Source organism: Oncorhynchus gorbuscha, linkage group LG12 (genome assembly GCF_021184085.1).
Source record: "Oncorhynchus gorbuscha isolate QuinsamMale2020 ecotype Even-year linkage group LG12, OgorEven_v1.0, whole genome shotgun sequence".
NCBI classification, from domain to species: Eukaryota; Metazoa; Chordata; class Actinopteri; order Salmoniformes; family Salmonidae; genus Oncorhynchus; species Oncorhynchus gorbuscha.
The window spans coordinates 31813247-31837774 of record NC_060184.1 but is presented as its reverse complement, the minus strand read 5'-3'; the positions used below and the strand labels follow the sequence as shown (position 1 = coordinate 31837774).

General features: G+C 42.0%; 1 protein-coding gene across 2 annotated transcripts; it reads left to right on the top strand.

Annotated features, from left to right (window-relative positions):
* The first annotated feature begins 1546 nt into the window (after positions 1–1546).
* LOC123990879 (protein sel-1 homolog 1-like) lies at positions 1547–24002 on the top strand. 2 transcript variants are annotated; one of them, XM_046291842.1, is made up of 21 exons: positions 1547–2057; positions 2311–2354; positions 2660–2855; positions 3480–3647; positions 4398–4503; positions 5965–6127; positions 7906–7959; positions 8479–8538; positions 8654–8735; positions 9387–9541; positions 10394–10450; positions 10744–10812; positions 10967–11044; positions 11454–11516; positions 14186–14273; positions 15939–16087; positions 18406–18571; positions 19179–19253; positions 20217–20389; positions 20473–20601; positions 20856–24002. In XM_046291842.1, exons 1-21 carry the CDS (start codon positions 2003–2005, stop codon positions 21093–21095), a joined length of 2370 nt encoding a protein of 789 aa, XP_046147798.1. In that variant the 5' UTR covers positions 1547–2002; the 3' UTR covers positions 21096–24002. The 2 variants fall into 2 exon arrangements, with proteins under 2 accessions (XP_046147798.1, XP_046147797.1); XM_046291841.1 differs by having other exon boundaries at positions 19176–19253.
* The last annotated feature ends 526 nt before the right edge of the window (positions 24003–24528 follow it).

Genomic DNA, 24528 nt, shown 5'->3' with positions numbered 1-24528 from the left:
TGGGCACCTTATTCAAGCTACTCAATACTGCCCCCAGCCATAACAAGTTAAAGTAACTAACTTTGGCCTTCCGGATAGCCTAAGTGCACTTATTTCTCATTTACCTGAACGAGAGCCAGTCAGTCTGAGTATGCGCGTGCCGAGCCTTTCGCCAAATGCAATTATTAAGGTGGAGTAACTCTGCAAGTCCATGGTAGAACCAGGGGCTGAACCTGTTTTTAATTCTCATTTTCTTTATGGGGGCATGTTTGTTAACCATACCACAGAAAGTATCAAAAAAAGGTCCAATCGTCTTTGACAGAGGGGATCAAGCTGATTCTATAACATTTTACAGAGGCCAGTTCATGAAGGAAGGCTTGCTCCTAAAAGTTAGAAAGCGTCTATGACAAATCAGGACAGGTCGTTTCACTGAACAGCCATTACGAACACAGGCTGTGAAACAGTGATCACTAAGGTCATTACAGAAAACACCACACCGATTCCTATCAGGATTATTTGTGAGGATAACATCAAGAAGAGTAACCTTTTCTGGGTGTTTGGAGCCATACCTTGTGGGATTGGTAATAATCTGAGAAAGATTTAGGGAGTCCCATTGCTTTAGGACTTGGTCAGGTGGTTTAAGCATGTCCCAGTTTAGGTCACCTAGCAGGACAAATTCAGACTTAGTGTAAGGGGCCAGGAGAGAGCTTAGGGCAGGTAGGGTACAGGCCGGTGCTGATGGAGGACGATAAAACCTTGCAACAGGCAACAAAGTGCTATTTGAAAGTTGAATACTTAAAACCAGCAAATCAAATTGTTTGGGGACAAATTTGGTGGAGACAACCGAGCACTGAAGGTGTTGCTTGGTAAAGATTGCCACTCCCCTACCTTTGGAAGATCTGTCTTGCTGAAAAAGGTTATAACCGGAAAGGTTAACATCAGTATTCAAAACACTCTTCCTTAACCACATCTCAGTAATGACCAACACATCTGGATTGGAGCTGTGAACGCACACTTTCAATTTATCCATTTTAGGTAATAATATTCTAGTGTTAACAAATGTGTACATGCACATTTCCAGATATCATCAACAGTAATACCACCAAGGCACGGCATAGGACAGTGCATTAGATGGCAACAAGATCCTGTTGTACTGCAATGGCCCTAATAATGATGGGATGTTAATTGCTTAATTAACCCAGGAAACACACCTGTGTGGATGAAAGCACCTGCTTTAAATATACTTTGTATCCCTCATTTACTTAAGTGTTTCCTTAATTGTGGCAGAGAACAGTAGCTTACTATACCCATTATGCTAAAATTTGCTAGTAGTTCTTCAGTATTTGCTCTTTGGGGGCTCCCAAGGACATTGTATTGCTTGCCACACACATTTGCATGAGAGAAGATCCCGATATGTGTCAGAAGGTGTTTCGACTGTCGTGGACGAATCTGTCTACTGTACAAGCAAGAAACGTGTGTGTGCACACCCGATTGGATGACATGTCCTCTACCATCAACGATTGGTCAATGTCAGTCATCGTGGTCTAGGATTGGTCTATCGGAGGGATTAGGAAGTGGTGTTCAAGGGTCAGGGGTTGCTAGCTGTTGTCTTAAACTGCGAACGATATTAGCTAAGTACAGCTGATCGTTGCTATTTATTAACAAGCTTCAAAGACCAGGAACACGTACATATGACTAGCTGAATAAATATTTATATCAAAGCGTAGTGAAGCCTACCGGCGCTAACGTTAAAGCTTTTGTTTAGCTAGCATGTTAACTTTAGCTGTTAGAAATCATTATATATATATTTTTTAAACTGCACCTTCCTTTCAATTATTATTTATTTTGTGGGCTTTGTCCTCATTTCGTGGGCTTTGTCCTAATGAATGTTAGTTCGCAGCGTATGCACGATAAGTATAATCCCGTAATTTAATGTTTAACATTAGCCACGGAGCTAATTTGATTAATTAGCTGGCTAGCAATCGTTAGCTTGTTGTCGAAAGGGTCATTAAATACTACAAGGATGATTTTGCCTATGGTGATTCTCCTAATAGTTTTCTCACACGGAACAACAGCTGGTAAGTAAAATTTTAAAAAGTCAGCTAGGTAGATGTCAACATTAACTATTTGACAGATTGTGTAACGCTAGTGCTGGCTAGCATTGCATTAGCTAGCAAGCTTGTCATTTTGAGGCACTAACGTCAGTTATCATTACTGTCAGCAGGAAAGTGCTTTATTCTACGTAGTCTTGTTCTTTAGATGAATATTGTTTGTCAGCTGATGCACAATACCTAATCAATTACTTTTTTCTTTGATGTTGTCTTTCTGCAGATGAAGAGCCAGAGGGGAATAATGATCATGCTCCTGAATTGAAGGTAACTAGCAGTAACTTAAATATGAACCTGCTGTGCCCTTTTCTATTGCATTTAGACGTGGAAGTAGGCCTACCTAGGTTTTTCAAATGTTATATAAGAAGCTGTTTGGTATCATGCAAGCAAAAGTATAGGTTAGCTTTATAAATGGCAAAAGCAGATTTTCTTTGCGAAGAACCAACCATAAGAAAACGTGTATAGCCTTAAACTCACTCAAATCCACTAACCTTCAAGCTAATAACAATACAATAAGTAATTACATCATGTAACCCCTCAATCCTCTCATATTGCTTGTTTTCCCCTTCTAGTCTTACCATGAGCCCAACTCTGAGGAGGATGAGGTCCCAGTAGGTGCCAGGATTGTAGCAGGAATGGTGACTGCCCCCAGGGAGGCCGAGGGGGAGAGAAGACTCGATGGTGGGGTCCAGGAAGGTGGGCTGGAGGGGGAAGAGAAGGAGGACTTGCCCACTCAACCTCCTCCCGTCGAGGAAAGGCCTAAAGAGGGTAAGGATCCGTAAGATAGCCTTTATTGGCCAGGTGTCACTAGTGGCCATTGCAGTTTGATTTCTATGACATGTCTGTCTTGACTAAAAGTAATTGTGGAATGTTACATGGAGATGTTTCATATCTATGTAGTAATTAATTATATTTGTCTGCAATCCACTGACAGTTTCACTCCATAGATTTCAGCTACCCCACATTTATACCTCTAGAACTGGGAACATGTTTGTAGTGACAACATCTTGGCTGAGAACATTGAGGAAGCATTTTGAGAAACTGGGACAAACTAAACTTTGCTGACACCTGGCCTTGAGCATGGCAACAATGCGGTGTCTTTTTGAACTTGCACTCAGTGAAACGGTTGGCCCTCATGGGAAATTAAAACACGCTTGCACCTGTGACGTCTCTGAAAGTACTCTGGTGAAGGGTATATGCACCATTTGGCCACTGTACTGTAGGGTTTCTTTCATAATTTAACCAGACTGGTTCAGTCTTTAGCTTAACCTAAAACAGATTTGAGCTTCAATTTGTTTATGTTTGCCACATGTTAATCACCAGCCATCTGCTTCCTGTCAGTGTTTTTGCTTAAACATACCACCCTGCCCCTGTGATTTTTGGTTGATGCAGTTCCTGTGGTGAATGGCGGCACAGCCAATGGTAAGCCCTGTCTCTTCCCCTTCCTCTTCCTGGGGAAGGAGTATGTGGACTGTACCACCGATGGCCGGGGGGACGACCGCCTGTGGTGCGCCACCACCTACGACTACGACAGGGACAAGAGATGGGGCTTCTGTGAGAGTAAGTCTCCCTTACAGCATACATGTGTAAAAATAAATGATGTTTTTCCTGTTTCTCTGCCTTAGAGGGAATCAGACATGGACACACTACTTACGTGGCTGAAACAAATTGTTCTTGGCGGATGAATAAAGTTGCTTTGTGTTTAGGGTTGCAAAAATACCTACAATTTACCAACGTTACTAGAATCTTTGTACATTTGGTGATTTTATAGTTGAATACCTTTTTAAAATGATGCATTTGTGTGTTCATTTTTTATATCTGTCAATATTGTTTCTAGTGGAAATACCTTATTCTTAAAGGGTAAATAGCCAAATTATTTTCTATTCACTTTTCAATGAAGCAACTCTTCCAGCTATTGTAATTTTTCATAACTGCCACCAGTTTGGCGCCAAAACATTTACAAAGACATTTGTACATAGTAAAATAAGTGTGTAATTATAAGGGATATTTCATAATGAAACCTTCATATTCAACACCAATGGTATATTTAGGATGTTTTACAGCTTTGCCATTCTATTTTTTAAGAATCATTTTATTATATATTTTGCATGTGATAAGGCCACATAGAGGGCCGGAAATAAGATACTTGTGATCATTTGAAGTACCAAAAAAGGCCACGAGATGCCATTTGATAAAATTCCCCCCAAAACCTTGAAAGTTACACAAAAATCTGGTAGTTTACTGGTAAACTTAAGAAGTTACTAGAAATATACCCTCTCTTTGCAACTGTAGTTGTGTTGTATATTATAGCGGAAGAGCAGGTGGAGCAGAGGCATCTAGCGGAGGAGACCGAAAAGGAGTACCAGACAGCCCTCCGCATGATCAACGGAACCAACCGGAAGAGCCAGAAGAAAGAGTGAGCTCTCCCTCTTCATTGTCTCGTCTACAGTGTTCACCTTTAATGTTCATGAGTGTGCTTGCTGACAGCAAGAACACTATACAAATCCCACAGTCTTATCGTTCTTCCTCTTGCTTAAGAGATTCCCTAAAAACACCCCACTTCAATACAGCTATGACTTTCTTTTTTTTTCAGGTTAGTGTCATTAGGTCCTAATCTATGGATTTCACGTGACTGTGAATACAGATATGCAACTGTTGGTCACAGATACCTTTTAAACTAAAGGGTAAGGGCTGTGGATCAGAACCATCTGGTGTGACCACCATTTGCTTGATGCAACACGACACATCTCCTTCGCAAAGAGTTGATCAGGCTGATGGTTGTGGCCTATGGGAATGTTGTCCCGCTCTTCAGTGGCTATGCGAAGTTGCTGGATATTGGCGGGAACTGAAACACGCTGTCCACGTCGATCCAGAACATCCCAAACATGCTCAATGGGTGACATGTCTGGTGAGTATGCAGGCCATGGAAGAACTGGGACATTTTCAGCTTCCAGGAATTGTGTACCCATCCGATGATGGGGCCGTGGATTATGCTGAAACATGAGGTGATGGCGGCAGGTGAATGGCACGACAATGGTCCTCAGGATCTCGTCCCGGTATCTCTTTGCATTAAAATTCCCATCAATAAAATGCAATTGTGTTCGTTATCTATAGCTTATGCCTGCCCATACCATAACCCCACTGCCACCATTGGACACTGTTTACAACGTTGACATCAGCAAACCGCGCGCCCTCACGACACCATACACGCAGTCTGCCCAGCACAGTTGAAATGGCGTGGTTACACATGGTCTGCGGTTGTGAGGACGGTTGGACATACTGCCAAATACTCCAAAATGATGATGGAGGCAGCTTATGGTAGAGAAATGAACAGTAAATTCTCTGAAAACTGCTCTGTTGGACATCTCTGCAGTCAGCATGCCAATTGCACGCTCCCCCAGTTTGAGATATCTGTGGCCATTGTGTGGTGACAACTGCACATTTTAGTGTCCTTTTATTGTCCCTAGCACAAGGTGCACCTGTGTAATGATCATGCTGTTTAATCAGCATCTTGATATCCCACACATGTCAGGTGGATGGATTTATCTTGACAGGAGAAATGCTCACCAACAGGGATGTAAGCAAATTGGTGCCTTTGTGCATGTGAAACAATTCTGGGATCTCTTATTTCAGCTCATGAAACACTGGACCAACATTTTACATGTTTAGCTTATATATTTAGGATTGCCATAAATGTGTTCAATATTTACTGACTCTAGACATTTCAGCTTTTCATTTTTAATGTCTAAAAACATAATTCCTCTAACATGTTGGTGTTGTGTCTATCTGTCCAGTGACACAAAATGCCAATCTAATATATTTTAATTTCAGACTGTAATACAACCTTCCTCCTATTCTTCATCTCATTCCTCACCAGGTTGTATGAGAAGCTATTGAAGGTTGCCGGCAAGGGCCACCACAAGGCCATGGAGAAGGTGGCCTACGCCATGCTGTTTGGGGACTACTTGGCCCAGAACATCCCTAAGGCCAAGGAGCTGTTTGAGAAACTGGCCCTGGAGGGCTCCCCCAAAGCTCAGATGGTAATGAAACATTCCTATTTAAATTTAATGGATCCAGGGTAGTCTCATTGACCACTTTACATGTGCATCGTATTCCGGGTTATAACTCATATCCTGCTTAATGTCTTATTCGGGAATAAGCTGTTCAAGTATGCATGAATAAACAGAATATTCCTAATTGATGTTCATCTGGGTTAAATGGAATAGTTACTGAAAAATGTAGCGTTATGTAACGCTCCTGCAGAATTATATGTTTCTTGCAGTAAAACGATACAACAGAAGATAAATGTCCCCCCATTTAGCGTCACTTGAGAAATACCTGTTTAAAGTGTTTTCTTTGACACCGTTATGCAAACAGATAGTATTTGCGCCCAAGATGAACTGAAGTCTTATCAGAAACGTGTTTCAAAGTTTTCTCAGCTTTTCATTTCCTTAACCGTCAACTGAGAACATTTGGACATTTTGCACAGGACCCAGCTTTCCATTGTTTTGGACTCCCTGGTCCCTCAATGAAAAAGCCAAATTTAGCTGTGTTAAATAGGTTACTAATGCATTCATTCTATCAATGTAAGACATTCTGGTGAGCACTACTTTATTTAGTCTTCTAGGACAACAAGTTATGACAGAAGAGAAGCTGCACGTATCTAACTGTAGTTGACAAACGAATAGCCTTACCAAATATCAGAAAATATAATATTGCCTACCAAATGTCGGAAATCATACGTTGTCTAAATTAGGGGTGAAAGTAGGCTGTATGGAGAATGAGCAAAATATATTATGGAATTATGGTGGACCGAACTGCGCAAGTAGCCTACTTTCTTTAGTGATTTGTTTGACAAAGATGAAAACATCATCACAATGAGAGGATATTGGTCTGCATTTAAACGTGGTCATTGAGACAATGGAGTTTCAGGTTGTCTCCAGGAATTGTCTAAGATGTCAACGTGCCCCTTTTTAAGGGCTAGTGCGAGACTGGGGCAATTATTCTCTACTTCTCCACAGTCAGATGAACACTTGAATATACCATTTTTAGTCTCATGCAGTTTGAAGGTAGTTTCTGTGGCGATCGCTAACTAGCATTGGCACAATGACTGGAAGTCTACGGGATAAGATAGCGTTGACGCAATCAGCTAGCTGATCCCATTGACTTCCAGTCATTGTGTAACGCTAGATCACGTGTGGGGGATCTGATTTGTTGTTTACATCCCACCACCACGTGATTTGGTCGCTTGTAGCTCACCACTGCCAGCAATTGGTCTGCATGGCTAGCTAATACAGAGTAGATTCTCCATATGACGATGAGAAATATTATGGGTAGTTTAGAAGGTGTCCGGAAATAAATATACACATTTAAAAAAAGTTATAGGTAACCAGATCGTGACTACGACTAAGTTACTGAGTGTTTGACCACACTTACTTTGGTGAGTAAAATCTCATGCTTCCTACCATTTTAATTAATTGCCCAAATCTCGCACTATCCCTACAACTGTAGTCCTATTGGGCCATTTATACATTCTCCGTAGCTGCTTAAGGCTATCGGCATGTAGATTCTGTTAAAATGACTGATTTGACCTTGGTTTTTCAATGGGAGTCATTCGTTGATGAACAACAGAGTTGATAGCCCATCAAATAATGCACAATAACAGTCTTTTTACGTTTGCACCTCGCTTAAAAGAAGTCGACAGACTTGAATTGAACCTTTGACGGACAAAAACGGACAATTGATGAATGCATATATGATTTCATGCGTCTCTGTGTGGTTGTAGGTAACCTAACGCTCCACCCTATACTTCCTATAGGCACTTGGCTTCTTGTACGCTGCTGGGTTAGGCGTGAACTCCAGTCAAGCAAAGGTACCAACACCCAGCCTCTCCACTTTCTCTCCCCAAAACTCTCCTTTTTCCACGTAGCCTATATACTGATCAAAAGCTCTGTTTGTTCAGAGGTAGCTTTTGTAGTAGAGCAGGGCGACATAGACACTCATCCATATTACGATAAATTGACTGAATTATAATATGTACAACTATGAGTTTATAACATTACAGTGCACCAACAATTTCTTTTACTTTTTAAAAATATAACCCTTAACTATAACTTAAATATAACCCTTAACTATTACTACTATTTTAAATGTTGTAGCTATCAATTGTCCCATTTAACAATTACTGATATTAGCAAACTTACTTCATATTACACTAGTGGGCCCGATAGGTTATTTATCGTAATGAATGATCAGCAGAAAGTCCACAATAAGTTGTCAGTTTGATTGGTGTTTATTATCTTTGGTTTATCGTCCCAGCTCTATTTCCTAGATAATGTCAGTTGGCTGCTAAGCCTGGAATGTAAAGCATAACCCTCCAACTCTGTTTCAGGCGTTGGTTTACTATACCTTTGGGGCTTTGGGCGGAAACCTGGTGGCTCATATGATTCTGGTGAGCTACTTCTGCTCTTTGTATCTTTGAGTAGAGAAGCCTTATAAGGTCTCTTGTTCTTCCTTCTGGATATAATGATTGACCTTTCCGTCCTATGCTACCGTTCTCTCTTTAGGGATACCGATACTGGGGTGGTGTGGGCGTACCCCAGAGCTGCGAATCAGCACTGACGCACTACAGACTGGTGGCCAATCACGGTAGGAGGCTACCCCCTCTCAACCAATGAACGTCTTTCACTGTCTCAGATGAGTTTGTCTCAGTAGCTAGGTTTCTATACAATAGGTGAAAGATTTTCATGTGAATATTCTAAATATTTTCATCATATTGACTTGTTGCGGATAAAACCAAGGCCCTCCAGGGCCAGTTTCTCAAACAGCTCCTTGGCCTTAGGGATGTTTGCCTAATAAACTACATGCTTTCCAGAGTCGTCGTGGGAGAACCACGCAGAATATCATCGCATGACTCCAAGTTTACTTAGCATAATACATTTTACAGACACAAAAAAAGATCCCATCTTGTCTAAAGCATTTTGTCGACATTTGGAGTGTTTACTGACAAATTTGCTGTTTCCATCAGGCCTGTCGTGAAATGTTTTATCCAACATGTACTTGACTCGCATAAAGAGGTTGGATGGAAACCTGGTTAGTGTTTTGAATTGAGAAGACCTGCATTTGAAAAGCCCTACATTGTAGGTGCTGCAAACTGACAAAAGGAAAGGCTGCATTCAAAAAAGTAACTTTTTGATTCGCAGAGCAAGTTTATGGCAGCAAGATTTGAGTCCTGAGGCTTTCCTTTGGTGTTATGCAAAGAGCAGTGAGTTTTTAATTCTTTCTCTCCTTAACCTCCAGTGGCCAGTGACGTGTCCCTGACTGGGGGCAGTGCTGTGCAGAGGGTGCGTCTGCTGGACGAGGTGGAGAACCCGGGCTCTACCAGTGGCATGCTGGAGGAAGACCTGATCCAATACTACCAGTTCCTGGCTGAGAAGGGAGATGTCCAGGCCCAGGTTAGGGTTCAGATGGGGCACACTGCTCTTATGAGGTTTTTTCTTTTTCTGCATAGGAATTTTTTTTAGGATTCTTTGCGATGGAAAAGGCATTCCGTGTCAACTTGAATGACTAAAACTAAGTATAAATTATGTAGAAAAAGTTAAAGGACCTATATATATTTTTTTCTTATGTGATATTCAAGAACTAACTATATAAAATAAAAGCCATGACAGAGGTGTCGAATTCAATCGCAGCACGGGCCATATTAGGGAAGAAACAACATGCATATAAATGCCACCAAAACTGGACTTAAAAAAAAAAAAGGTTCTTCATAATGTCCACTTATAAACGTACAATATGAACGCGTACTGGCTGGCTCGTAGGTAGGTGGGTGGGTCTGGGACGAGGGGTATGTGTCAATGCACTTCCATTTGGTGCGCAGCATGTTGGCAGTGCTTGCTGGAACTTGTAGTACAGTGTGTTGGTGGCTGTATGTAAGTGGGCCAAAATGAATTGACAACCCAAATCCAGCCTGCGCAATGATATATAAATGTCACTAGCCAGATGGCCCGTGGGCCTTGTGTCTGACATGTGAGCTAGACAGTCAGAGAAAATGAAAAATTCCGTAAATGATGAGTTCAGGAGTATATTTGGCAGCGAGGCATTATGCCGTTCCTCGTGGGAGTTGATGGAAATATTCTAATTATCTCATTTTAAAGTTTCTCTGGTGATTGCATGAATATAGCATGATAATGAATTAGCGGGTAATGATTGAAAAGCTGGGCCCTGGTCAAACGTGGTACACCATGTAGGGTTTAGGGGGCCATTTGGTACTTTTGTGCTATGACCCCATTCTTTGCTCCCAACAGGTGGGACTGGGCCAGCTGCATCTGCACGGTGGTCGGGGGGTGGAGCAGAACCACCAGGTAACCTTTCCTTGACCCATTTTCAACCTTGTTCAAACACTACAGGTGTAGGATCTTAATTTGATCACCCTGTGCAGGAAATGTAAAACTTGTAGTGTATTTGAAGTTTAAAAAGGCTTCTGAAGTTTGTCATATCCACTTAGAAATTTCAGACTTGATTTTCCCTAACAAAACATGTATCAAACCTATAAAAACGTTATAATTATTTTCCTAAATCTGTAGCTCTGTCATGCTGACTCCTGTATTTAGTGTGAAGTTCATGTGTGGAGATGTTTTTTTGTTGTTGTCGACAGCGGGCCTATGATTACTTCAACCAGGCCGCGAATGCTGGGAACACGCACGCCATGGCCTTCCTTGGGAAGGTAAGATTATTACATGATTTTATAGGCCTGTAGCACTGTGGCGAAATAAGCAAGTAACTCCACCTTACTCTGTGGCTGTGCTACCGTTCAGTGGTTTCTCGTACTCTGTTTTCATTTGTTCTCTTCACTCTCTTTTTCTCTCACTATCTTTCAGATGTACTCGGAGGGCAGTGAGTACTTGTCTCAGAACAATGAGACGGCCCTGCAGTACTTCAAGAAGGCCTCTGACCTGGTGAGTAACCAAACCTTGACTAGAGTTGACATTCTATATCTGTGGTCCAACCATGGATTGTTAGGCATCCATAATAATAATATCTATATAGGTATGTTTGGTTCTTTTTTACTAATATCAAACCATTCACTCCTATGGATATCTTGCACATAGCCCACAGTGCCTGTAGTTAATGTAACAATCCTCTACTTATCGTGGTCAAACTGTAGGACAGAAACATTCCTATACTGTACATAGATTTTCAATGTACATGCTATTTCAGGATCAATCTGTTATATTAATAGTACATTTTAACAGGTTTATATGTATGTTTTTTTTCAAGAGTGAACTATTATTATTTTGACTTATTGTTGTGTCTTGGGTGGTTTCTGTCTCTTTGCTGTCGCTACTCGCTGTTCTTGTCCCCTAGGGTAACCCTGTTGGGCAGAGTGGGCTGGGCATGGCGTACCTGTACGGGAGAGGTGTGCCTGTGGTGAGTGACCGCTCTCCCTCTGCAATTCTACACATTTTGCTATGGGGTGGCGACAAATGTGTGCAGTTTTTAATATGATATCTGCGTGAGAGTGACAAACAAAATCAATCGAGGCCCCCGGTTGGTATTTCGACTATGCTTACTTCAAGTTTATATAGCTGGCCGCTAGACTAACTTAACCAGTCTAAAAAATATTAGCTGTCAGTAGCTATGTTTCTATATATATATATATATATATTTTTATTTGTTTTTGTAGACACTTAGAACGTTGGCATAGAGAATATAGGTGACCGTTGCCTGCTAGGGTGCGTTTCCATTTGAACTATGTTGTGTTGATAAAAACAACTGGACGTAAAAACGTCACACCCAAAAACAAATAAAAAAGGAGTAGTTGAAGTGTTTGCCATTACCCGTTTAGTCAAATTGTGTATTAATAAATTGGCCTGTGTGCCCTCCCACCGATCTTTCATGTCTCAGGTAACCTGCGAAAGCCAGCATGGATAGAATACTATAATTGACCAATATTTGCCATATTCTTAGAATTATCATGTGGCAACGTATCGTAGATCTGTAATAATTGGATGGTGAAACTTTCATTCAGCCAACCAGAAAAGCAAGGCAAAGCAATTCAGGCATTCTTGAAAGTCAGAACAATCCTTGTCCTGCAAAGAAACATTATTTTTATAGTTACATTTTATTTTGCAAGCAGTAGGCATTTAGAATTAAATGTAGAGTGTAGCTTACAGTTAAATGATATCACGTGCCCTGCGTACCTTCAAAGGGATTCAGTTAAATGATATCACGTGCCCTGCGTACCTTAAAGTATTCAGCAAATATTTATTCGATAAACAGTTTCCATTTGTCGCAAGTTTAACAAGAGAAAAGTACACCCCTGTCGAATTCATAAAAATGCTGTTGATCTTTACAAACTTTCTCCTATGTCTGCTGTTACCATGATGCAATTATTATTTTTGCAACATTGACCCAGGTTTATTTTGACAAAAGCAATGGAAACCTGCCTACTGACTGACAGAGAACTGCTGATGCACAACCAAATTTCACCTTTTCTTTTGTATTTTACTATTCTAACTCTCAACAGTAAGTTGAGACCCCCACTTTAATTTGACATTTTTTGGGGGGTGGAATTGATCGATCCGACAGTTGCCTGTCCCTGCTTTGCCCTGTGGTTATATTCCTAAATTGAGCTTTTGTAGACATTGGCATAGGCAATAGAATAAAGCAGCTGTGTACTTTAGGTTTACAGTGCATTTGGAAAGTATTCAGACCCTTTGCTATGAGACTTGAAATTTTAGCTCAGGTTCATCCTGTTTCCATTGATCATCCTTGAGATGTTTCTACAACTTGATTGGAATCCACCTGTGGTAAATTCAATTGATAGGACATGATTTGGAAAGGAACACACCTGTCTATATAAGGTCCCACAGTTGACAGTGCATTTCAGAGCAAAAACCAAGCCATGAGGTCAAAGGAATTTTTGCAGCATTGACGGTCCACAAGAACACACTTCCCTCAATCATTCTTAAATGGAAGGCGTTTGTAACCACCAAGACTCTTCCTAGAGCTGGCCGCCCAGCCAAACTGAGCAAATGGGGGTGAAGGGTCTTGGTCAGGCAGGTGACCAAGAACCCAATGGGCACTGACAGAGCTCCAGAGTTCCTCTGTGGAGATTGGAAAACCTTCCAGAAGGACAAGCATCTCTACAGCACTCCACCAATCAGGCCTTTATGGTAGAGTTGCCAGACGGAAGCCACTCCTCAGTAAGAGGCACATGACAGCCCGCTCAGAGTTTGTGAAAAGGCACCTAAAGGACTCTGACCATGAGAAAAAAGATTCTCTGCTCTGATGAAACCAAAATTGAACTCATTTGGCTAAATGCCAAGCGTTACGTCTAGAAGAAACCTGGCACTGCTCATCACCTGGCTAATACCATCCCTATGGTGAAGTGTGGTGGTGGCAGCATCATGCTGTGGGAATGTTTTTCAGGGACTGGGAGACTAGTCAGGATGAGGAAAAGATGAGCAAAGTACAGCGAGCTCATGATGAAAACCTGCTCCAGGACCTCAGACTGAGGTGAGGGTTCACCTTCCAACAGGACAACGACCTTAGGCACACAGCCAAGACAACGTGGGAGTGGCTTCGGGACAAGTCTCTGAATGTCCTTGAGTGGCCCAGCCAGAGCCCGTACTTGAAACCGATCGAACATCTCTGGAGAGAACTGATTATAGCTGTGCAGCGATGCTCCACGTCCAACCTGACAGAGCTTGAGAGGATCTGCAGAGAAGAATGGGAGAAACTCCCCAAATACAGGTGTGCCAAGCTTGTAGCGTCATACCCAAGAAGACTCAAGGCTGTAATTGGTGCCAAAGGTGCTTCAACAAAGTCCTGAGTAAATGGTCTGAATACTTATGTAAATGTGATATTTCCTTTTTAAAATTTTTATTATAAATTTGCAATTTCTGAACCTGTTTTTGCTTTGTCATTATGTGGTATTTTGTATATAGATTGAGGGGGGGGGTGGACAATTTAATACATTTTTGAATAAGGTTGTAACGTAACAAAATGTGGAAAAAGTGAAGGGGTCAGAATGCACTGTATGTCGGTATTTCCTGTGTGATTGTGTAAATCTTGTGTGTGTGTCCATCCTCCAGAATTACGAGTTGGCACTGAAGTACTTCCAGAAAGCAGCAGAGCAGGGCTGGGTGGATGGACAGCTTCAGCTGGGCACCATGTACTACAGTGAGTGTGGGACTGTGTGTGTTTGTGTATAGACCACCCCTTTATTTCTGTTGTTGTATAAAGCAGCCTTACCCCTTTTGGTTTCCTGGAAGTGCAATGTTAGTTGCCCACCAACGTTCTGCTCCCAACTCTGCACTCTTTGCAGCAGGGGTGTTATCAGCGGGGTGTCAACGGCTACTCATGGAATATGATTGGCCACCCTTAGTGCCACCCCATTCTCATTAGGTCAGAGTGCTGTCAATCTGTTTCAGAAAAAAATCCCTCACTGGAAAACCATGTCTTGTTTTTCTCTTCACAAAACTACCACTAACAGGTCCTGATCGTCAAAGTGAAAACATTTGAACAAATATGCCTGTCTAACGCCACAATGCTGTAAAGTTAGTAAGAAGGAATGTACACCTTTTCAAATATATTTATTTAATCTTTATTTAACCAGGAAGGGCTCATTGAGATTTAAAATCTATTTTTCAAGAGCGTCCTGGCCAAGATAGGCAGCAACAAATCATTACACAAATTAGACAAACATGAAAAACTACAAGTAATCTAGTAAAAACCATAGAATTCACAAGAGTATAACAATTAATAACAGCTCATTTAAAAACATTGACAGGTCAGGGAATCAGTCTCAACATCATTCATCAGTGATTTTAAAAATACCAATCGGGACAAGTTCTTCCAGTTTAAAAGTATTTTGTGAGGCGTTCCAAGACGATGCGTAAAAGCCCTTTTTACCAAATTCAGTTTGGACATTTGGAACCGTTAGCAGGATAAAGTCTCACCACATTTCTGAACAAAAAAAATGGCCAAATAAAAAGGTAGTAAACCCAAAATGGCTTTGTAAATAAAAGTATACCAGTGCCTGAGCCTACGAGTGACTAGAGATGGCCAGCCAACCCTGGTATACAAAGTGCAGTGGTGCGTAAGGGTTTTGCAGTTTAAAATAAATCTCAAAGTGCCATGGTAAAGGGTGTCAATTGATCTCAAACATTGAGTGGAGGCATTCATATATAAAATATCCCCATAGTCTAGTAGAGGCATAAATTATTTTCTACGGATATAAAGCGCTCCGCACATTATCGTTAACAGCTGATTGCATAAATTATTGCTGATGATATGCAGTCATTGTCAATTGTCTACTTGAGTTGCGAGGTCATTTTCTAAAATAAATAATGCGTTCTCCATTATGAGCCGCGACTCGCACTACTGAAACGGATGCCTTTCTCGTCAATGCCACACTGTTCACCATTTGCTCCTGTCTCAGCAGGGTGTTATTCCCTTTTCTAATGAGTTGAGACATACAGTAACAACATTAAACAGCTAAGTCTTTCCTTTTTTTAACCAGTACATACCCCCATTTGACATGTTTTCTTTTGCCCTGTATTTGATCTGTGAGCTTAAATTTGGTGGGCAGCCTTTTGTTAAACATGAAACAAAATAGGCACCTAGACTATTTAAATAAAATGCATCGTAGTTTAAGCCAATTTTCAATGCTATTTGTGATACAATTAGCTGTTTTCTCATGGCCACCCATGACTGGTTTTGGTCCCCCCTTGGCCACCCCATAAACAAAATCCTAGAAATGCTATTTTCTCCTCTTGCACACCATTTTTCTTTGTTGGGTATCTCACTCACTTTTGTCTATCCATTCCTCCTCTTCCTCCCCAGATGGCATCGGGGTGAAGCGTGACTACAAGCAGGCCTTCAAGTTCTTCAATCTGGCCTCGCAGGCAGGGCACATTCTGGCATTCTACAACCTGGCCCAGATGCACGCCACAGGCACCGGCGTGTTGCGTTCCTGCCACACCGCCGTGGAGGTGAGCTAGCTAGCCGTTAGCTAGCTGCTGTACTAACAGTTCATTCAGAAAGTATTCAGACCCCTTGACTTTTCACATTACTGCCTTATTCTAAAATGTATTCAATAGATTTTTTTCCCCCAAATCAAGCTACACACTACCCCATAATGACAAAGCAAAAATGTGTTTTTTTAGACACTTTGGCAAATTTGATAAACAGAAATATTTCATTTACATAAGTATTCAGACCTGTTACTCAGTACTTTGTTGAAGCACCTTTAGAACCAATTACAGACTTGATTCTTCTTGGGTATGGCACTACAAGCTTGTCTCCACTGTATTTGGGGAGTTTTTCCCATTCTTCTCTGCAGATCCTCTCAAGCTCTGTCAGGATGGATGGGGAGTGTTGCTGTACAGCTATTTTCAGGTCTCTCCAGAGATGTTATATCGGTTTCAAGTCCGGGCTCTGGCTGGGCCACTCATGGATATTGAGACTTGCCCCGAAGCCACTCCCGCGTTGTCTTGGCCGTGTGCCTACGGTCGTTGTCCTGTTGGAAGGTGATTCTTCGCTCCAGTCTGAGGTCCTGAACAGTTTTTCATCAAGGATCTCTCTCCGGTCATCGTTCCTTGATCCTGACTAGTCTCCCAGTCCCTGTCGCTGGAAAACATCCCCACGCTGCCACCACCATGCTTTACCGTAGGGATGGTGCCAGATTTCCTCCAGACGTGATGCTTGGCATTCAATCTTGTTTCTCACAGAGTCTTTCTTTAGGTGAGTTTTGGCAAAATCCAAGGGGGCTGTCATGTGCCTTTTACTGAGGAGTGGCTTACGTCACCATAAAGGCCTGATTGGTGGAGTGCTGCAGAGCTGGTTGTTTTTCTGGAAGGTTCTCCCATCTCCACAGAGAAACTCTTGAGCTCTGTAAGAGTGGCCATCGGGTTTTTTGTCACCTCCCTGACCAAGGCCATTCTCCCCCGATTGCTCAGTTGTAGGAAGAGCTGGTTCCAAACTTCTTCCATGTAAGAGTGAAAGAGGCCACTGTGTTCTTGTGGACCTTCAATGCCGTTTGTTTGGTACCCTGTGCCTCGACACAATCCTGTCTCGGAGCTCTATGGACAATTCCTTCGTCCTCATGGCTTGGTTTTTACTCTGACATGCACTGTCAACTGTGGGACCTTGTTTAGACAAGTGAGTGCCTTTCCAAATCATGTCCAATCAATTGAATTTACCACAGGTGGACTCCAATCAAATTGTATTAACATCTCAAGGATGATCAATGGAGACAGGATGCACCTGAGCTCAATTTCGAGTGTCATAGGAAAGGGTCTGAATAATTATGTAAATAAGGTATTTGTTTTATTTTTAATATATTTGTACATATTGAGGAAAACAATATTTGATCAATTTTAGAATAAGGCTGTAACTACAAAATGTGGAAAAAGTCAAGGGGTCTGAATACTTTCCGAATGCACTGTAATTGGCTAGCTACAGCATTAGCCATTAACTAACCATTTAGATAGGCTCTATAATTGGAAAGCTGTAGGATTAGCAATTAGCTAGCTAGTTCAGACTCCCAGTGCTTCAGTTAATTAGCCAATAAGTATCAAGCAACCCTGCTACACTAGCCACCTTGGAGCTAGCCGTTAGCTAGCCATTCACAGTTAATTAGCTTTTCGTTAGCTGTGTATTAATCGTCATTATAAACTGGGTGTTTCGAGCCCCGCATGTTGATAGCCATGGTATATCAGACCATATACCATGGGTATGACAACATTTTGTTTTTACTGCTCTAAATACATTGGTAACCAGTTTATAATAGCAATAAGGCATCCCAGGGTTTGTGGTATATTGCCAATATATCACAGCTAAGGGCTGTATCCAGGCACTCCGCATTGCATCGTCCCTAAGAACAGCCCTTTGCCGTGGTATATTGGCCATATACCACACCCCCTTGGGCCTTATTGCTTAAATAAGCCATCTGTTAACCTTTATCCATTAGATCAATGCATTAATCTGTCCTCTAGCTAGGCATGAACCAATTAGCCACCTGTTTAGCTATTTATCCTCCATTAGCCGTCATCCATTAGTTAATTATTTAGCCATTTGCTACTCCGTGTCAGTCATTGTCTATCCAAAACCTACTTACCCATTCTTTAGCCATTGATCCACAACCAGGTTTGGGTTCATTTTTATCCTCCCAATGGTAAAAGTTCAAATCAGGTGTTGTGTAATCAGATCCTAGATCTGTGATTATGTGCAATTTCCACCTCAAATTGCCTTTTGTTCTTGTTTCTAACTGTATCTGTCTCTGTGTCTTCATATGTATGTCTGCGGGCAGCTCTTCAAGAATGTGTGTGAGCGTGGGCGCTGGTCGGACAGGCTGATGGCAGCCTACGGCAACTTCAAGGACGGCGACATGGATGGGGCGCTGGTGCAGTACCTGCTGCTGGCCGAGCAGGGCTACGAAGTGGCGCAGAGCAACGTGGCCTTCATCCTGGACCAGAGTAAGAACAAATGCACAATATTTGTCATAAGAATCCCCTAGATAGCTGACAGGGGAACAGTTTTGAGTTCCGTTCTGTTTAGCAGCAACCATCTTAGAACCTCAGCCCAGTTCTGTTTCTCTCCCTGAACTGTGCACTTGTTCACTCCCCCGCAAGGCTTCAAAAGCATTTGGATTGCGGTAAGCATGGGCATAAGGGAGCCATGATCCTTCCTTTTTAGATGAATGAGGAGAGGGGAACAACTACACGCTCCGGGAGGAAATTAGTTTCTATGTACATTGGTAAGACACAATCACCAGAGAGCACTGTGACCCTGTAACATGTGAACCAAGCATATGGCCTAGGGACTGTCTGTGGCCCGCCATCTGTTGTAATGTATTCAGAACGCTAATCACTGGAAGGCAATGAATCCCCTGTGGTTGTTTAGATATGAAGAAATTGCGACACCATGCCTAAACAATCCATTTCTTTGTGCAGCCCTTCTGATATCTATTTACAGACATGACCTTTGTGAAAGCGTTTAATAAGCACTTACGATGATGTTAAACCAGTTGGTGCCAATTTGTATTTGAACCGTGTGTGTGTGCGCGTGTTTCGTTTTAAGTAGAGGAGGCGCAGATCTTCCACGAGAACGAGACATACCCTCGAGCCCTCCTCCATTGGACCAGAGCAGCAGCACAGGGTTGGTTGAGCCTCCTTCATAAATCACCCTTCCATATTTTTGCTGTACTGAGCTGGTCTTTGTACCCTTCAGTAATTGTAGGGGAGGACAGTTGGATGAAGCTGAGGGAGACTGTATCTTCAACTGTGTTGCCCAGGGCCAAGCTTTTCAAAACATTTCATCCAAATCAAAATGATCCTGAGTTGTGTTAAATTCTGCTTCCCCTTCAGATGTGGTCCCTCATTTTTAGATGCAGTTTTAAGACCAAATGGAAGGATCCCATTATATGCTAAAACAAAGATCATGGTATATGAACCCATGATATTTGGTTTGAAAAACTGGGCCCGGTTTATATAGTGGCTAGGATAAAGCTTGGGGACTACCACTTCTACGGTTATGGTACCCAATTGTCATACTTGAGTAAAAGTATTGATACCTTTTTTAATAGAAAGTTACTCAAGTGACAGTCACCCAGTAAAATACTACTTGATAAGTTTAAGTATTTGGTTTTAAATATACTTAAGTAACAAAAGTAAATGTAATTGCTAAAATATACTTTGGTATCAAAAGTAAAATTATAAATACTTTCAAATTCCTTAAATTAAGCAAAGGGTTAATATAGACAGTGCCCTTCTTTAAAAAAATGTAAGGATAGCCATGTGCACACTCAGACATTATTCACAAAATATCCATTTGTGTTTAGTGAGTCTGCCAGAACATAAGCAGTAGGGATGACCATGTGTTCTCTTGATAAGTGTGTGAATTTCACAATTTTCCTGTTCTGCTAAGCATTCAAAGTGTAATGAGTACTTTGGGTTGTCTGGGGAAATTTATGGAGTACAAAGTACAGTATTTTCTTTAGGAATGTAGTAAAGTAAAAGTTGTCAAAAAAATATAAATAGTACAGATACCCCAAAAAACTACTTAAGTACTTTACACCACTGGTACTAACGTGTGTACTGTATGTTCAACTTTGTTACCCAGGTTATACAGTGGCTAGGATAAAGCTGGGGGACTACCACTTCTATGGTTATGGTACTGACGTGGACTACGAGACAGCGGTCATCCACTATAGACTGGCCTCAGAGCAGCAGCACAGCGCTCAGGCCATGTTCAACTTGGGCTACATGCACGAGAAAGGCCTGGGCATCAAACAGGTGGGCACACGCACATAAACAAACTCATTCCTACACACATGCAACCCTATAAGTTTAACCCCTTACTTTCCCCCCTCCTGTAGGATATCCACCTGGCCAAGCGTTTCTACGACATGGCTGCTGAGGCTAGTCCCGAAGCTCAGGTGCCCGTCTTCCTGGCTCTGTGTAAACTGGGCCTGGTCTACACCCTGCAATACCTGCACGACCTCAACGTGAGTGTACAGTACAGAGCACTTCCTGGACCCGATGCCTCTGGGAGTTTCATTTCCCTGGTCGTTTCCATTTCAACTCATGGGGGCCAGGCTCAATGTTTGAGGCTAACTTAATGTATTACATTTGTACAGGATTCATGGGATTGTACTATGTTTGTTCAATGTAGTCAATGCTCTCTCTCTTTCTGCTCCCTCCGACCGACCCTCTCTCTCTCCCCTCCCACCCTGTATCATCTCTCTCCCCCCTCCACCAGATGAGTGAGGTGGTCAGTCAGGTGGACCTGGACCAGCTCCTGGGCCCTGAGTGGGACCTCTACCTAATGACGGTAATCGCCCTGCTGCTAGGCACCGTCATCGCCTACCGCCAGAGACAACACCAGGCAATGCCCCCGCAGCCCCCTCCTCCCCCAGCCAGGCCTGCTCAGGAGCAGGCCCAGCCGGAGGCCCAACCTGAGGCCCAGGCCCAGCCCGAGGCCGAAGAGGCGCAGCAGTGAGCGATAGAGATGGAGTGGGAAGAGGGAAAGGGAAGGTGATATCCTGACCCATACCCTCTTCTCTGGGGAAGTTGGTGGGGTGGGTAAAGGCAGACTAACTTGCTCCCATCTTGGGCACCACCTTTTCCCTCCTGACTCCGGCATGTTGACCACAGACTGTAGGCTACTGAACAGGCCAGACTCGCCCTACTTAACTCTCTGTCTCTGTCAATGCTCTCAGACCTTCCAAGTTGAAGAATGAAGAAAGGAATCGGTGAGAGGGAGAGTGGAGCAGGTTGATGGACAAGGCCATGGAACAGAGGCTGTAGAAAAGACAATATAGACTCGAAACCTCTTAGAGTGTGACTCAGGGTACCGGCAGCAGAATCACTTCTCAGAACTAGCCACGTGGGGCGATCGAGGCATCTTCTTAATTATCGTCCGATCTGGGAATGAAACGGTCTTGTATTGTGCGCTCTAGTAGCGATTGGGCTTCGGAAACAACGGCCAGATTTTTCCCCCCGCTTTTCCTTTTCAGGTTTTATGTACGAGTTTAAGGTTACAACTCTACTTATCGGAAAATAAGATTCCAGATGTCTACATAAACCTTGCAATACCAACATATTCGTCAGGTGGCAGCAATCAGAACTGGGCATGTGAAGTCATCTTCATCCCCTTGTCTTTAGCGAAATATTTTTCACAAATAAGTTTTGTTAAGAACACATTTTGTAAGCATGTTCTGTTCATAAACAATGATTCTTTATCAAGCTAGTTTTTTTCCAGCATGCTTTTGTCAGCACATTTGCTTGATTAGGAACCGTTAAAGCTTTTTGTGTGCAAATATTTCTTTAGCAAACATGAGTTGTTTCAATGCAGACGTTTTCTTCAGCAACTTATTTTGTTAGCGAATATCCTTAGTTAGCACAAATGTTGAACTAATGAAGTAAACATAAACGTGCTCATTTATTTGACCTCCAGTTCAAAATCTTTCAGTACGTAGCTGAACTTTGGTCAACTTACTTGTTTGAGTGGACCAAGTAATGAAAGATATTGTTGTCAGTCATTTCAGCTCTGCTATGGTATGGTCAAGGATCAGAATGAAGGATAGAGAATCCTTTGCTACCCCTTCACCAGCTACCCCATTTCCTTCCTCATTGCAGCGCATGATTCTGTGTCTCAGAAGGTTTGATTCTTGATATATTATCCATGTAGCCTAATACAGAGAATATTGTAGAATGCTGATCCCCACCATAGATGCTCCCTTACACCAAAATCCTGAGTGAATGCATTGATGCTTGTTCCATCTACTGGTAATTGATAGTTTGTGGAACCATGTTTAATTTTTAATTTTTTAAAAACTGTTTGGTTTGATAAGTTGAACTGCAACAGGAAGAGATTTCATTCAAAGCCTTTTTGTCAAGACTCATTAGGAGAAAGCACTGGCTATTTGACTTTGTTATACATGGTTCCACTCAGGGTCATAATCGGGGTGTGACTATTGCCCCCCCCCCCTATGGTCTTTGCTTCTCCAGCTTCTGGTTCCCTCCGCTCAGGCTTTAAGTTGTCAAGATCACAGCAATCGCCTCCCTTATGTAGTGGCATCACATAAGCTGATTTCCACACTTTAGGAAGATTTCCTGATAAGTGTTAAATTAAAGATGTGGGTTATTGAGCCCACAATGAGGGACGCTGTACACTTGCGCAGTACCTAGAGCCAAATGGTCGGCCCCTGTATGTTTCTTCATGTCTTATATCAACAGCACATCAAGGACTTCATTGTCTGTCAGTTGCCGAAAGGAAAAACCCCGATTGGCGTTTTTCAAAATGATTCTGTAAAATTCCCCCATTAACATCTAGTACATTGACACCGAGAACCTGCAGAAATAAAATGGTGATTAAATTCATTCTATCAATGTTATCAGTAGTAGGGCCAGACTCTACATTCATTTATAAGGGAAGAGTAGTGGAAGTACAACCCTTTTAATGATTTCAGTTTTCCAGCATTTCTATGGATATCCTGTACAGTCAGCTAGTGTTAAGTGAAATCTGATTTTATTATATTTTCAAATAAGTTTTACACATATTTCTCAATTCTCGGAAGGATTGCCAGTACCGGCCGGATTGTGTATTTATGCAATGTGCAAGACACTGGTTTGTGTCAAGAACTGCAACGGTGCTGGGTTTTTCATGCTCAACAGTTTCCCATGTGTATCAAGAATGGTCCACCATCGAAAGGACATTCAGCCTACTTGACACAACTGAAGCATTGTTGTCAACATGAGCCAGTATCCCTGTGGCACGCTTTCGACACCTTTTTTAGAGGCCAATCGAATTGAGGTTGTTCTGAGGGCAAAAGGGGGGGGCAACTCAATATTAATGTTTTGTACACTCAGTGTATGTTATGGTTATAGTCACTCTTGACTTTTCTGTCATAGTAATGACAACGGGTTATAAACACATTGGGCAATTGATAACTGACTATATAGCTGTTACAGTAACCAATTTAGGAAAATGTGTTTGCATTTGGTATTCCTTCGCCATCTACTTAAGTGTAATGAACATGACCAGATTTGGTGGGATAAAAAAAAATATCCCCCCAACAAGGATTTTAAATTCTTAATTGATTTCCAATCCACCCAACCCTATTAAGGACAATGGTAAAGTCAGCTGTTGGACATGAGAATTATTTTATGTCATGCTTACCTTTTAAGTTAGAATGGTACACGAGGTGCAAGTTCAAAATGTGGTTGTGCATCAGCAGTTTATTTTGTCAGTCACTCAATTACCCATGTCAGCTAACAATTTTTAGTTTGGTAAATTATTCTAGCCAGTTATTAAAACGTGTACTAATCATAGCACTACTCCACCACTATCTCTCCCAATCAAGGTTCCTATTAAAATGATGCTCTATGAGATGAGGAATCAGTATCCTTGTTTGGAAAACAATTCAATGAGGCACTTATTTCTGCTGTGAAGGGAGTAAATCCATTTGTATTCGATCTTTTTTTACATGTATTTTTTACACCCGAGCACTGCTCGGTTGTGTGAAAGAGGGCACAGAATGGGCCTCGGAGTGTTTTGCAGCCTCCAAATAAATAATAAACTAAATAAGATCTACCATAAATCCTCCCCATACTCAACTGGCCGACTGTGGTCTGGACCCAGAACTGGGACAATACGGAGCGCGGACCCAGAACGGGGTCAATATTGAACTCGGTAGAGCTTCGACCCCTGGTATCAAATCAACACACAAGACATGGATGTGTCGATTACCGGAAATTAGCTTTACAACCGCAAAATGTTTATTCGCCAACGAGGGGTGTGAAGTTTCGGGTCGCATGAAGCATGGTCTAATAATATCCACTAAATAAAACTGAATTATTCAAATAAATGCTTTTCTGTAATTTAGCTCAATATACCGGTAGGCCAAGTGGTGGTGTTGTAGTGCAAACAT

Bases quoted from the DNA above. Each gene is read 5' to 3' on its own strand.
- LOC123990879 (XM_046291841.1), top strand. From the start codon at position 2,003: ATGATTTTGCCTATGGTGATTCTCCTAATAGTTTTCTCACACGGAACA. The intron at 8,539-8,653 runs GTGAGCTACTTC...TTCTCTCTTTAG, and splicing joins TGGTGGCTCATATGATTCTG to GGATACCGATACTGGGGTGG. The intron at 20,602-20,855 runs GTGAGTGTACAG...CCCCTCCACCAG, and splicing joins AATACCTGCACGACCTCAAC to ATGAGTGAGGTGGTCAGTCA.